Source organism: Ambystoma mexicanum, chromosome 12, assembly GCF_040938575.1.
Source record: "Ambystoma mexicanum isolate Mex_15411 chromosome 12, UKY_AmexF1_1, whole genome shotgun sequence".
In the NCBI taxonomy this organism is placed as follows: domain Eukaryota; kingdom Metazoa; phylum Chordata; class Amphibia; order Caudata; family Ambystomatidae; genus Ambystoma; species Ambystoma mexicanum.
The window spans coordinates 968,890,888-968,904,605 of record NC_090936.1 but is presented as its reverse complement, the minus strand read 5'-3'; the positions used below and the strand labels follow the sequence as shown (position 1 = coordinate 968,904,605).

Genomic DNA, 13,718 nt, shown 5'->3' with positions numbered 1-13,718 from the left:
TTTTTGGGGAAATTTAGGGCAGCTCTCAGGGCATTATTTTGGAGGGTCTGAATTTTGGACGTAATGTATTTGTTACTACCTATATATAGGGCATTACAGTAATCTAACTTAGATAAGATTAGGGCTCTCGCTAGAGTAATGCAGTTGTTGGGTGAGAGGAAAGGCTTAACTGCCCTGATCAGCTTGCAGGTGTAAGATGTAGCTGAGGCCATAGCGTTTACTTGTTTACCAAAAGTAAGCGTAGAGTCTATGTAGAAGCCAAGAGTTTTAAATACCTTAGCCACAGTAATGTTATTGTTGTCGATTATGAAGGCTGCGTAGTTGGGTCCTAGTTTTTTGATGTTGGATGGGGTACCTAGAATGAGGAGTTCTGTTTTGTCATCATTCAGGCATAGACCGTGAGAGGCCATCCATGCCTGGATGATAAGGTAAACTCTGTTCACCAAGGCCAAATCCTTGTCATAATCTCCCGTCAACGGGATGAGGAGCTGTGTATCATCGGCATAATTCGTGTAGGTGATACCTAGACCATCTAGATCATCGAAAAGGGGCTTTGTGAAGATGTTGTACAGGGTAGGAGATACGCAGGATCCTTGGAGTACACCACATGATATAGGCGCGGGGTCCGCAGCTGCTAAAGGAGAGAAGACTCGCATTGTCCTATTATCAAGGAAGGACTGGATCCAGGCGACTGCCTCCTGAGAGAAGCGGGCCGCGGAGACCAGGTGGTTGCAGAGTATAGAGTGATCTACCAAATCAAACGCAGCTGAGAGGTCAAGGAGAAGCAAGAGTGCCGTCTTGCCTTTGTCTCTCAGTGCACCTATTTGTGCCTTGAGGTCTATGAGTGCGGTCTCAGTGCCATGCTGAGGTCTGAAGCCAGACTGGCGCACTCCTAGGAGGTTGTTTTGTTCTAGATGATGCTGGATTTGTAGATATGCTACTTTATCCAAGATTTTTTAGTAGGAATGGCACTGTAGTTATAGGGTGGTAGTTAGTGGGGATTGACGGGTCAAGGGTTTGTTTTTTAAGGAGGGGGAGGACCCAGGAATGTTTTAGGTTGCTAGGTATGGTGCCTGATGTTAATGAGGCATTTATAAGTTTAGTGATGAATGGGGAGAGTTTACAGGCAGCGTCTTTTATGATTTGAGCTGGACATAGGTCACCATGACAATTAGATGGTTTCAAGGTGAGGATGAATTTTTCAACTTCTTTAACAGAAACTTTGTGAAAGTGGAAGCTAGGGGTCAGAGGTGTGTGGGGGTCCTAATGGTTTGGGATGGGGGTATGATGTACGTGACAGTCTTAGGAGTGGTAGCATTGGTACCAATCTTAGAGGCAGTAAGGGTATCCTTTTTATTGTTAATCTTCACCTGGAGAGTTTTTATCTTATTGGCCAGGGCATTTTGTATGCTCGTACACCAATTTTTGTCCTTAAGGCAGGAATCGGGAACTTGGATAGGGGATTCTACCTCTTTAAGGATGGCGAACAGTTCTTTGATGTTTGATTTGGCTTGGGAGATTCGGGAGTTGTGCAAAGTTTGTTTAGCTAGGATAATTTCTTTTTTGTAGAGGGTGGCACATTTATTACAATTATTTTTATTGAGGTCTAATGGGTCTAATCTCCAGATTTTTTCACTTAGACGTTTCTCTAGTCTGATTGCTTTCAGGTGAGGCGTTTAGGTGTTGGCGCGGTTTGCTCTTTCTGACCTTCAAAGGTGCAATGACATCTAGGGATGCGAGCATCACTTTGTTGTACATTTCTACCTTAGTGAATGGGTCAGTCTGGTCTGGGATAGAATTCAGTGTAGGAAGGATGAGGGGGATAATATTGTCAGGAGTGATATTTCTTTTGTTTCTGGTAGGAACAGCCGGTGCTATGCTGCTAGTATTTGTGGGAGGTGTGACTTCTAGCATGAAGGATATCAGATAGTGGTCAGACCAGGGCTAGGGCAATATGGAGGTGATAGTGGTAGGGCAATTATGTTCGGCAACCCAATCGAGGGTCCTTCCTTTGATATGAGTGGGTTCTGTAATCTTTTGGGTGAATCCTAGTTCCTCCACGGAGTTTTTAATCTGTGAAGCGTTAGTGTCTAGTGGGTCACTGAATCCAAGGTTGAAATATCCTAAGATAAGGCATTGTGATGAATTTGTTAAGTTGTCAGATAGTAAATTCATGAGGTCTTCCTCAAAGGAACCTAGAGGGCCTGGTGGTCGGTAAATCAGGTGGATGGTGATAGTTTGATTGTTGGAAATAGTAAGTTTTGCAGTGAGAGATTCACAGGAGTTTGTAATATGGGATGTGGAGAGTCTTAGTGTTAGGTTGTTCTTAACAATTATAGCAAGACCCCCACCTATGGATGTGGTGCGATCCAATCTTATAAGAGTATAGTTGTCCGGAGTGGCTAGAATGCCTGCTGCAGGGTGAAGCCAGGATTCGGTGATGGCAAGGAGGTCGATGTTTTCATTATGGATTAAGTCTGCTATGTCTGTGGCATGGGCTACCATAGAGCGGGCGTTTATTAGTGTGACTTTTTTTTTGATTTGGGTGGGTTGGACAGATAGAGGCTGAACTTTGTGTTGGCAGTTTGAGGAGGAAGTGAGATCTCCGAAGAGTCGACATTTAAGCTGAAGTGGGTGTTGGCCATTGGTAACTTTGTATGGTGAGTTATTGAGAGTAGTCTGAGCGTCCCTTTGGCAATTAATGGTAAGTTGGGCATTAGTTCGGGGATCATAGTTTCTTGGGAGTCTGGTGCGAAGTTTGTGGTTTCTCTGTGGGAGGCTACAGGGTTTGGTGACCATGCCAGCATGCTTAGGAGGTGCATGAACGTGTAACAATTGGTTCTGGGACTGGGAAATGGTGGGGTCTGGTAAGGTGATCAAGCAGAGGATGGTTCTAAGTAGAACAGTGTAGAGTAGTGGCAGATGCATGGTGTATTCATATGAGTGACTTGAGTGCTAAGAGGTCAGGCTAGGCAAGGCTAAACATGACAGTCAGGGCAAACTATGAGAACTGGTACCAAGTACAAGAGCCTTAACAATTGTCAACAGGCTTTGCTGCTATAGGCAGGAGTAGATTAGCAGTAGCTAGTTACTGAAGCAGGTTCTCAGACAATCTAAATGCGACTTTGCCACTGTGGGCACAAATGGATTGGCAGTGGCTAGTTGCTAGAGCAAGTTCTCAAACAAGCTAAATGCGACTTTGCTACTGTAGGCATAAGTGGAATGGCAGTGGCTAGTTTGCTAAAATAGGTTCTCAAACAATCTAAATGCGACTTTGCAACTGTAGGCACAGATGTATTGGCAGTGGCTAGATGCTAAAACAAGTTCTCAAACAAGCTAAATGCGACTTTGCAACTGTAGGCGCAGATGTATTGGCAGTGGCTAGATGCTAAAACAAGTTCTCAAACAAGCTAAATGCGACTTTGCTACTGTAGGCATAAATGGATTGACAGTGGCTATTTTGCTAAAACAGGTTCTCAGACAATCTAAGTGCGACTTTGCTACTGTGGGCGGAGAAGATTTGGAAAGGCAAACTGTTGGGCAGTCAGGTAGGTTGCAGAGACAGTTTCTCACACAATCTAAATGCAGCTTTACTGCTGTAGGCAGAAGTAGATTGGCAAAGGCATATTGCAATATGTTACAATGAGAGTTGCTCACACAATCTAAGTGCAGCTTTTCTGCGGTGGGCAGTGCTAGGCTAGATTAGGTTTAGATTCAATTTACAAATATGGGGTAAAAATGCAGGCTATGACAATTTGCAATAAATGGGCTAAAATACAGGAGTAATGTCAATAGAGGCGGAGAACAGCAGTGGCAGTTGCCTAGATTCAAAATGCAAAATATGGGCTAAAAATGCAGGCTGTGACATTTTACAATACATGGGCAAAATGCAAGAGTAGTGTCAATAGAAAAGGTTAACAGCAGTGGCGGTTGCCTAGATTCAAATTACATAATATGGGCTAAAAAAGCAGGCTATGACGCGTTGCAATAAATAGGCTAAAATACAGGAGTAATGTCAACAGAGATGGTTAACAACAGAGGGGGTCGCCTAGAAGATATGCGCTAAATACAGGCAAAGTCAAAGTGCAAAGTATGAGCTAGGATGCAGAGGCTTCACGCAGTGTCAACAAAGGCGACTCGCTTAGGTACGATTTGCACACCATGTAGGCTGGTATGTAATGAGTAAGTCTAAGCATGCGTTTTAAAGGCAAGTAGAAGTGTTGGCAAGGCTTTGGCAATGGTGTATTTCCAGCGGTAAGAGGCTAGAGTAGGAGGGTGCATCAATGGAGTCTATGATACTTGGCGACGTGATCAGGCGAAAACAGGCAAGATGGGGGTGTTGTCATCAGCGATGGTAAATTCGAGGTGGTGTGCAGGGCACATACGCTTCCATGAGTGGGGGATTGGTGCCAGATTATGGAGGTGATAGTAGGGCACGGTTACTCGGACTTAGGATAGAGTAGGATATTGTGCAAAACTTGTGGATAGGGTGGGCTTACGATCGCAGGACTTCACGGCCTCAAGATGTAGGATAGCGGGCGCCGTAGCATGCTATTTAGTGTAACAGGTAGTTTGGTGGGCGATCATATACTTACATGGGCAGAAGGTGGATTGAGCAGCATGCCTGGCAGACGGTCCAGACGGCTCAGGACAGGCAAGGACAGAAGATGGCCTTTCGTTCACGGGCCTTCGGTTCAGGTGGGCCGGCTCCCGCCTACCGGCTATGATTGGTGCTTCAAGTGCACCTTACAGCCAATCCGGGCAGGTTGGTGCACGATTACACGAAGGAGAGGGCTGCCGAGAGCAGGGCATCCATCTTGGCTGTGTCGGCTTCCTCGTGGGTGGCAATGGCGATTTCTGTGCGAGGCAGGTCTCAGTGCCTGCGTGAGCTGCAGTGTGCAGTTAAAATGATGCAGCTGAATTTCCCTTGAAATATGGATAAGGGAGATGGTGAAGTTGGGGGATTGTCGTGTGGCGAATGTCGGGCTCCCTAATGTGAGCAGTGGCTGCTCACCATCAGTCTGAAAGGTCCAATGCGTCTTCGGCCATTGGTGTGGGTGCTCCAGCAGCACACCTGTTGTCCCTGCTCCTCTTGAGGATCCTGTGATGTGCAACACAGGCAAGGACAGGAGATGGCCTTTCGTTCGCGGGCCTTCGCCTTGAGAATTCCTGGATCGTAAGTGAGCCATGTTGATGTACCACCAATGTTATTCCATAAACTAAAACAAATTCAAATGGGCACTGGCGCTCGATGCCTGAGTCCAGCCTCTAAATGCACGACAGGGCTTCAAGCTTTTTCTGCTCACGTTGTCTTGCTTCCAAGACAAACACTTTGCCCCAGAACTATCCTCCCAGCCCAATAACACACCATGGCACATTTTAACACATATCTGTACCCTATTGAATCATTCCAAAGTGATGCTCTCCTGGCATGCTTTCACTCACTGGACGGGGGATGGTTTGGAGGGACACAGAGACGCAGCAAGAAAATTGAGGAGAACAAATACAATATCTACCTTTCAATGGATTCCAATTACATAGAATGGGAAATAGCCATTTATTTTTGGCTAATATCGGATATAGAGGATGAGGGGTATAATCAATAGCGTTTAAATGGTGTTAATAAACCCACCTGAGACTGAATAGTCTAGATTATATATACACTGGTGATTGATTGGATGCTATGCAATATAATCACTACTGAGTTCATGGTGTGTGATGTAACCACTTGTAGTTGGACAGTGTTTGATATACCTGTCTGTGATTCGTGAGGCTTCACTGCTTCCTGGTGATCCCAGCCAAGTGCAGCTTTATCTTGACGATCCTTTTGAACACCATATTTCCCTCCAAAACCAACTGCATAATCTGCCAAGAACAAAGGAACAATTAGGAAAGAAACAGGAAAGGGAGGCATGGGAAACAGCTAATGAAAGCCTTCATTTATTTGGTAGATGGCATGATATGGCATTTGTAACGCGCCTATACACAAGTGTTTCAAGGCGCAACGAGGCAGGGAGGGGGGAACAAGGGGAGTCAGACAACGATCCTACTAGGCCAGGTGTCATTCAGACCGCGCAAGTGCATGGGTGGGGGGGATGGGAAAAGTGCAAGGGGAAGGGAGAGGGGAAAGTGCAATACAGGGTTAGTAATGAAAGAGGTCCAGCTAGTGGCAAGTGCAAGATAAGTGCAGAACAAGTGCTGGGGGGAGGGGGCTGTAGGGATACAGAGACAGTCCCGCAGTGCAGGGGTAGCAAGGAAGGCAGTGCAGGGGAGAGTGGCTGGGCCAACGACCAGGGTTAGTGAGTGGCCCAGTTGCTGATTCAGTACAGTATCAGTGGTTTAGCAGGGGAGAGGGAGAGAGAAAGCAGAAGCAAAGAGGAAGGTTTTGAGGTGCTTCCGGAACCGGAGATGTTCTCCTCAAGTTTCAGGGAGGCAGGAAGGCTGTTCCAGAGGGAGGCCCCTGCTGCGGAGAGAGATCTCCCCCCAACTCGTTGCTTGGAGAAGCGGCTGACCCTGAGGGAGTTGGAGGTGGAAGAGCGAAGTGCTCGAGAAGGACGATATTTAGGAAGGGAGAGTTGAAGGTATTTTGGCCCCAGGCCGCAGAAGGCCTTGTGGACAATGCAGAGGGTTTTGAACTTAATCCTCGCAGCCACAGGGAGCCAGTGTAGCGCTTTCAGTCCTGGAGAGATACGGTCCCTGGGCTTGAGGCCAAGGACAAGTCTCGCAGTCCTGTTCTGGATAAGTTGCAGAGGGCGGAGAGTAGAGGCAGGCAGATTTAGATAGAGGCCGTTACAGTAGTCCAGCTTCGAGAGAACCAGGGCTCTGGAGACAGTGAGCTTCTGGGGGAAGGAGAGGAAAGGAAGGATACCTCCAATGAACAATTCGTTTTCCCACAGCTCTGTACATCACAAAAGGTGTAAGTACAAGTCAAAGTGTACTTTTCAAATACCAAAGATTGCAAGCAAAAATACCCTTGGCGCTTGGGCTTTAGTAACAACAAAAGGTGATGAAAACAGGGCACATGGGGTAAAGTCCTCTACACCAGTGAAAGCAACCTCCCTTACACTGTACATGTGCTTACTCAGCTCAGTAAAAGGGAGCTATGTGGTGCCCTAGCATTTAAAAAGCAGTGGAGGATATCCTTCCCTGACGCCCACAAATGCCAAAGGTTCTGAGTCCTTTCATGGAGTCCCATGTCTCAGACTAGAGGATGGAACTTGATGGGACTTGGGAGACCTTGGGAACTGGGGAGCACCAGCCCCTCTGTGAAGTAGGCCCTGAAAGAGGTATATTTTGGATCCCCCAGGCTCCCCATCGCACTACTCGCCTACTTGACTTTAGCTTCTCAACAGCCCTGGAGAGCCCATAGCCAGTTATTAGGAAGATCCCTGTCTTAAGCCAGGACAAAATCATTTTATAGATTGAGGGGAAAGGTCTGTGTAATAAGCAGAAATACCCTACTTCTTTTTGTGAAGAAAATGTCAAGCATACCATGCAACAGAGTCGTGCCATTCAGGCAGAGGGAAAGACTTGTTTGAAAGGAAATGTGAACCACCCCATGCATCGCCCGACCACGGGCGTGCTAATGCAGATCCCACCTAACAAATACTACAAGCGTGGCATGGTGGGTTGATCAAAGGAAGTGTTGGCAGCAGGGCTCTCTGACACAGGTGCCTGCAAATCTAGACCGCTGAATTCTGAGGGAACCAGAGGCGTAAGAGAACTTTAAATCACCCATCACATCTAAGGAAGCAGTTAGACTTCCGTATGAACAATAAATGCAGATTCAAGATGGCAGCCCACTTAAATGAAGGATCAGATTGCAGAGCCATGCAAGGACACACACAATAAATCAAAACAGTCGGGGAAGCAAACAGTGTATAAGCAGATAATGTCAATTAAACAATTACCTACTTCTAAGGTATAAAAGTGGGGAGATGACAAAGTGAGGCATGGGAGTCAGGAGGACGAGGTGTGAGGAACAGGATAGTGCATGCCAGTGAGGCAATAAGGATAGAGGCACAGAAAAGGTTGCAAAGACAGAGGGGAGCAGAAAGGAGGAGGAAGCGGTAAGAGGAACAGCAAGGAGGTAGTAGGTGTAACAACAGGGAAGGAGGGAATAGCAAAGATGAAATAGGTTGAGAGGAGCAGTAAGGAGGAGGTGTAAGAAGTTTAGATGAACAGCAAGGAGGAGGAGGCGAGCTACTTAAAGAAAAGAGCATCAGGGTAGGTGGAGATAAAGAGCACTAAGGTGGATTTAATGGCTACTAAGGGAGAAGAGCAAGGAAATCCCAGGAGAGATGTGGCACTGTCAGGCAAGGTGAAGATAAGAGGAAAAGGCCCTGGTGGAGGAGGAAAAGACTACCAAGAAGGAAAGGAGGACAGAGAATCAGGAGGGAAAAAGAAAAAGGCCAGAAAGGATGAGAAGTGTGGTTGAGAGACAAGCACCTAAAAGACGGGGTTAGGCCTGGCAACCCCAGAGCACTGCCCTGATCTTTTCTAAGTGTCTGACACCTGGCTCACATTTAGACAACCCAAGGGCCTAGGGGTAGTAGGAATAGTTCTCCTGTAAGAGAGGTAATTCTATTTCTGACAACTTTTATGAAAGCCAAGCAACCAATATCGAAAGTCACAAAAGAAATGCTGGGGCAAGTAAACCCCAATAGACTGAGGGAGACCCTTCAGATTGGCAGAGTCTAATGAAGAAAGGGAAGGACTGTGGAGCATGATCCTATATAAAAGGTCTGATTTGATTATGTTCCTTGAATTTCATCTAATGACCTCAATGAAACATAATCCCTTCTTTTTCTGTTTTGTTAATAAAAACCCTTGAAACCTAGATCTAGGCCACCCAAAGACAAGAAGCACTAAGTGTCAGAAGAAATTGGGGGGGGGGCCTAAAACTGATCAAAGGGGGTCAGGACTGACAAGCCGAGGAGACACTATGATCTTTGCTATGATCTTTGGAGAGTCTGATGCATAGTCCACTTTTCAACGGCCAGGGCACCAATCATGGTGGCAATGGTTTTGCAACAAGAGAAAAACGATATCCTGACAACTTCAACCCACATTAGAAAGAGCGCCAACTTAAGGGTTAAGTTGCGCTCGTACCATCACATTTTCCAAGACAATGCAGCAGACAAAACTGGGGGATGGGCTTAGGAGGGGGCCTTGGGGGGAGGGTCCTTATAGCGTTTAAGAAGGCTCTGCATGTGAATGTCATCACAAACAAAGAGGATGGAGGAGGTCGCTACCTGTTTGTCAAGGCACAAATCGGAAGTTACTTATTCACTATAGCAACGGTACATGCCCCCAATACATGTCAAAATGTTTTTTTTTACATTTGGTCTTATCTCAATTAGAAGGCTATGCGCAGGGTGAAATAATACCAACAGGAGATTTTAACATGTCATAGGTCCCACGGAAGACAGGAGTAAAGTGATGATACATGGAGAGAAAGCTCCACCAAAAGCCCTTAAGCAAAGATTAGCATTTTTAGCTCTCAAAGATATCTGGAGAGTGGTTAAGGGGGGCGCGAGAGGAGTTATACATTTTACTCTCACGTTCATCGATCGTTCCCTCAAATAGATTATATAATCTTGTTACAATTGATGGGGAGGGTGCTTGATACTGGGGTAGGTTCCATTGCTTTGTCAGATCACGCTCCCATTCTGGCCACGATAGATATCCCAAGGAGCAGTCGTGGTCTATGGAAGTGGGTGTTCTCAGATAAAAATTTGAAAGCTAAGGGAAAGAATCAAGGTATATTTTGAAGAGAATTCAGCCACGGGTGTCGCCATGACTGCATTGTAGGATGCAATTTAAACAAGTAATTAGGGTGACCTATTTGCGATAAAAGCGCTAAAATATAAGCAATTGGGATGACTAGAATGGGACGTGGATGACCAGTTGAAGGGAATTATGTAGGTCATGGCAATACAACCTAAAAAGACGTTACTAAAGTCATATAGAAATATCAGAAGACAACTGGAACTATTACACACCAAGAGAGCTGGAAAAGTTGTACTATATATGAGGCAGAGATATTATATTTAAGCTAATAAAGCGGACCACCTTCTTGTAAGACACCTTAGAGAAGGCTCAACTCCCCGAACAATACTAAAGATTAAAAAGCAAGAGGGGGAATATGTGACGAAAGGAACAGCAATTATGGATATATTTGCATATTATAAGTCCATTTTATATTCCTCCAATTATCCATTAGACATTGCACAAACAACTTACTTGAATTTCATTTTGCTTCCTAAGATTTCAGTATGGGAGAAGGAACAATTGGAAAATGACAAATTGGAAGAGCAGGCGCTAGCTGTTATTAAAGGATAGTTCCGGGACTTTTTTTTTATTGTCCCTACGGGTCGGCCATGTGTTTGTAAGCATAAATCGGTAGATCGTAGGAAACTTTCCTATGGACCTTACCCGACTTTTCGCCCATTATCGCACTCGAAATCAGCCTCCATTTTGTGATAATCCTATCATTTCGCCCCATCGACCTGGCTCACCTGCCTTTGCGGCACTAAATCAAATCCCCCGCCCCTGAGCCTGACATCAGCAGACGCGTACTGCCCATTTCAAGCACGTCTCGTGTCAACAATCGCTGCGCCTCAGCTATTGACGTGTTGCCATGGAAATGGCAGGACGCCTCTTTCCCCAATAAGTATAAACAGACCGTTTCACAACACACAGCAGCAGATTTTCGATTCCATTCCTCTCTCTGTGTTACTTTGAGTATTCTGTGACTCGTTTCAGTGCTCTGGTCAGCTACCTTCGCCGCTTGTAGCCCGTGTGAACACCTGTACCATCTCTGTAAATTATTTTACTATCTTTACCGCACAATGGCCACAATAATGCCGTATATGTACGAGCCCGAGTACACCGAGGAGGAACTACTGGAAAGGCAAGCACGCGAAAACGATGGGGATTCGGACGGCAGTTGGGAGGACCAGTCAACGGATGAAGAGCCTGGACCATGTCGCATGGACGGCGTCTCCACCTGGTGCACGTGCAATCGGTGCGAGCTAATGCCAACTGAGGAGGAGAACTGCTGCTGCCGTGAAAATTCCGGGTGCTTGGCCTACATTTCGGAAAGCGAGCAAAGTCTGCAGGAAGGCGAGCAAAGTCCGCAATGCATCACCGAGCTGCCAGAGTTCAGGGAAGCCTGCCTCTCACGGACCGTGTTGAGGATGATGATGGTGCTTATGCACGAACTTCGTGGCACTGTTCGTCCGCGTAATCCGAGTAACGAGTAAGTATACTCTGTTTGTGATGTCAGTGATGCCACTACTATTTCATGGTCGTCTCCCACATATAAAATTACATTTACATATCATTCGAACGCATGTAAATTGGTTCCATATAGTGCATTTTCTAGATATAAATTTTTTCTAAGAAAAATGACATGTGTTACCTGAATCGACATTGATAAGAAAGTTTTGTCAGTTTAATACAGTTTGCATCTTTTTTTTTCACAGGTGGTACAGGCTGGTGGCCTATCGTTGCTTCACTTGGTGGCTTCACGGGAGGCTCGGACACCGCGTTCGGAGAGTAATACCTGCCTGTGCGGTACTTGCCATTAGACAACATTTCCCCAGTGACAGTGGACAATACCGCGGATTTTCCCTCGATGTGCTGCAACCTCAACTTTACAATGTGTAATGTTTATTATTTATGTTTAATTAAAATCTAAAATAAAGCCCAACATATATTTTAACAATGGTTGTTTTGATTTTTTAAATGAATCTAGTGTGTCTCCGTTGAATAGCCTTCCAGTGCCTTGTCTTGTCACACCACATGTCTCCGGCCAGCATCCTCCCTCACGCTGGCCGCACACCTTCAATCCACATAACCGTTGAACCCATATATGCAGCAGTCATACATATATTATTTTGTGGGTTGGCATCAAGCGTTGGCAATAAAAAGCTGTTGGATTTTATTGATACAAAACATGGTTATAGGTAAATAATAAATATGGTTGATCATAATAAATCCTCTTTTTGGGCACCGGGTACAGAGATGACCCCCATATATTCTCCTGGGAGGGTGAGGTATTTATAAACTCACCCCCCTGCCTTCCATGTAGTAGATCCTGCAGCCATCCTCTTACATTCAGTTAGATGGCCTCTCCTTGGTGAGGCCCTGCGGCAAACGGGTCTTGTCTGCACGACCACCGCCCCGATCCACCCCCCGCCCTATCAAAGGCAGTTCGCACCAGGGTACTTGCGCTGCTGGCAAGTGGAGCTGTCAGGGAGCGATAAAGGCCAAGAGGTGCCAAAGACCATGTACACTTCAAAGTGGTCTATAGAGCATGGGTTGTTGTTCCCATGTCTACCTCCAGACCCCGTGTCTCCTGCCAAGCATCCCCCCTCACGCTGGACGCCCCCCTGCAATCCACATAAGTGTGTCTCCATTCACGAGTCTTCCTGTGTCTTGTCTGCACGACCACCGCCCCGATCCACCCCCCGCCCTATCAAAGGCAGTTCGCACCAGGGTACTTGCGCTGCTGGCAAGTGGAGCTGTCAGGGAGCGATAAAGGCCAAGAGGTGCCAAAGACCATGTACACTTCAAAGTGGTCTATAGAGCATGGGTTGTTGTTCCCATGTCTACCTCCAGACCCCGTGTCTCCTGCCAAGCATCCCCCCTCACGCTGGACGCCCCCCTGCAATCCACATAAGTGTGTCTCCATTCACGAGTCTTCCTGTGTCTTGTCTGCACGACCACCGCCCCGATCCACCCCCCGCCCTATCAAAGGCAGTTCGCACCAGGGTACTTGCGCTGCTGGCAAGTGGAGCTGTCAGGGAGCAATAAAGGCCAAGAGGTGCCAAAGACCATGTACACTTCAAAGTGGTCTATAGAGCATGGGTTGTTGTTCCCATGTCTACCTCCAGACCCTGTGTCTCCTGCCAAGCATCCCCCCTCACGCTGGACGCCCCCCTGCAATCCACATAAGTGTGTCTCCATTCACGAGTCTTCCTGTGTCTTGTCTGCACGACCACCGCCCCGATCCACCCCCCGCCCTATCAAAGGCAGTTCGCACCAGGGTACTTGCGCTGCTGGCAAGTGGAGCTGTCAGGGAGCGATAAAGGCCAAGAGGTGCCAAAGACCATGTACACTTCAAAGTGGTCTATAGAGCATGGGTTGTTGTTCCCATGTCTACCTCCAGACCCCGTGTCTCCTGCCAAGCATCCCCCCTCACGCTGGACGCCCCCCTGCAATCCGCATAATGCCACGACATATACACGTCATTCATTCACAAACACACCCCTGTTTCGAATTCTTTATAACCCACTTCATATTTCTAATGAGAACTTCTTTGCGCTTTGCTAGTCAACCCGTGAAGGTGCTGGTTATCTGCTCTTCGTCTCTGTGAACTTCCGTGACCACTTTGAGCAAACTCGTCAGTTTGCAACCTGTGAACTGCTCCCTGTTCTACGACAAGAAACTACTCTGATCCCTGCATCTAACTGTTTGTTCGTCAAGGTAAGTCCATGTACCATAATCATTTTGCGTCCAATTTTTTAATTTATATCTATTTGCTAGTAGTCATCAAATTGCATCCATGTTTTCTTTTCGTTCACGACAGTACATGCAAGGAACTAGTCACATGTTCTGAGTTTAGTCAAATTACTTTTTCTATTTTTTGAAAGTTATTGAAATACTTATCCGCATGTGAATAACGTGTATAGTTCCAAGAACCAAAACGG

At 46.4% G+C, this 13,718-nt stretch overlaps 1 protein-coding gene across 3 annotated transcripts in view; it reads right to left on the bottom strand.

The window, feature by feature from the left end:
• The window catches only part of LOC138514148 (src substrate cortactin-like), a 524,537-nt gene that overhangs the window by 221,346 nt on the left and 289,473 nt on the right, over positions 1–13,718 (bottom strand). For all 3 annotated transcript variants that reach the window (XM_069629449.1, XM_069629451.1, XM_069629450.1), the window contains exon 8: positions 5,755–5,865. In XM_069629449.1, coding sequence (XP_069485550.1) covers positions 5,755–5,865 — 111 coding nt within the window. The remainder of the gene's footprint in view (positions 1–5,754; positions 5,866–13,718) is intronic.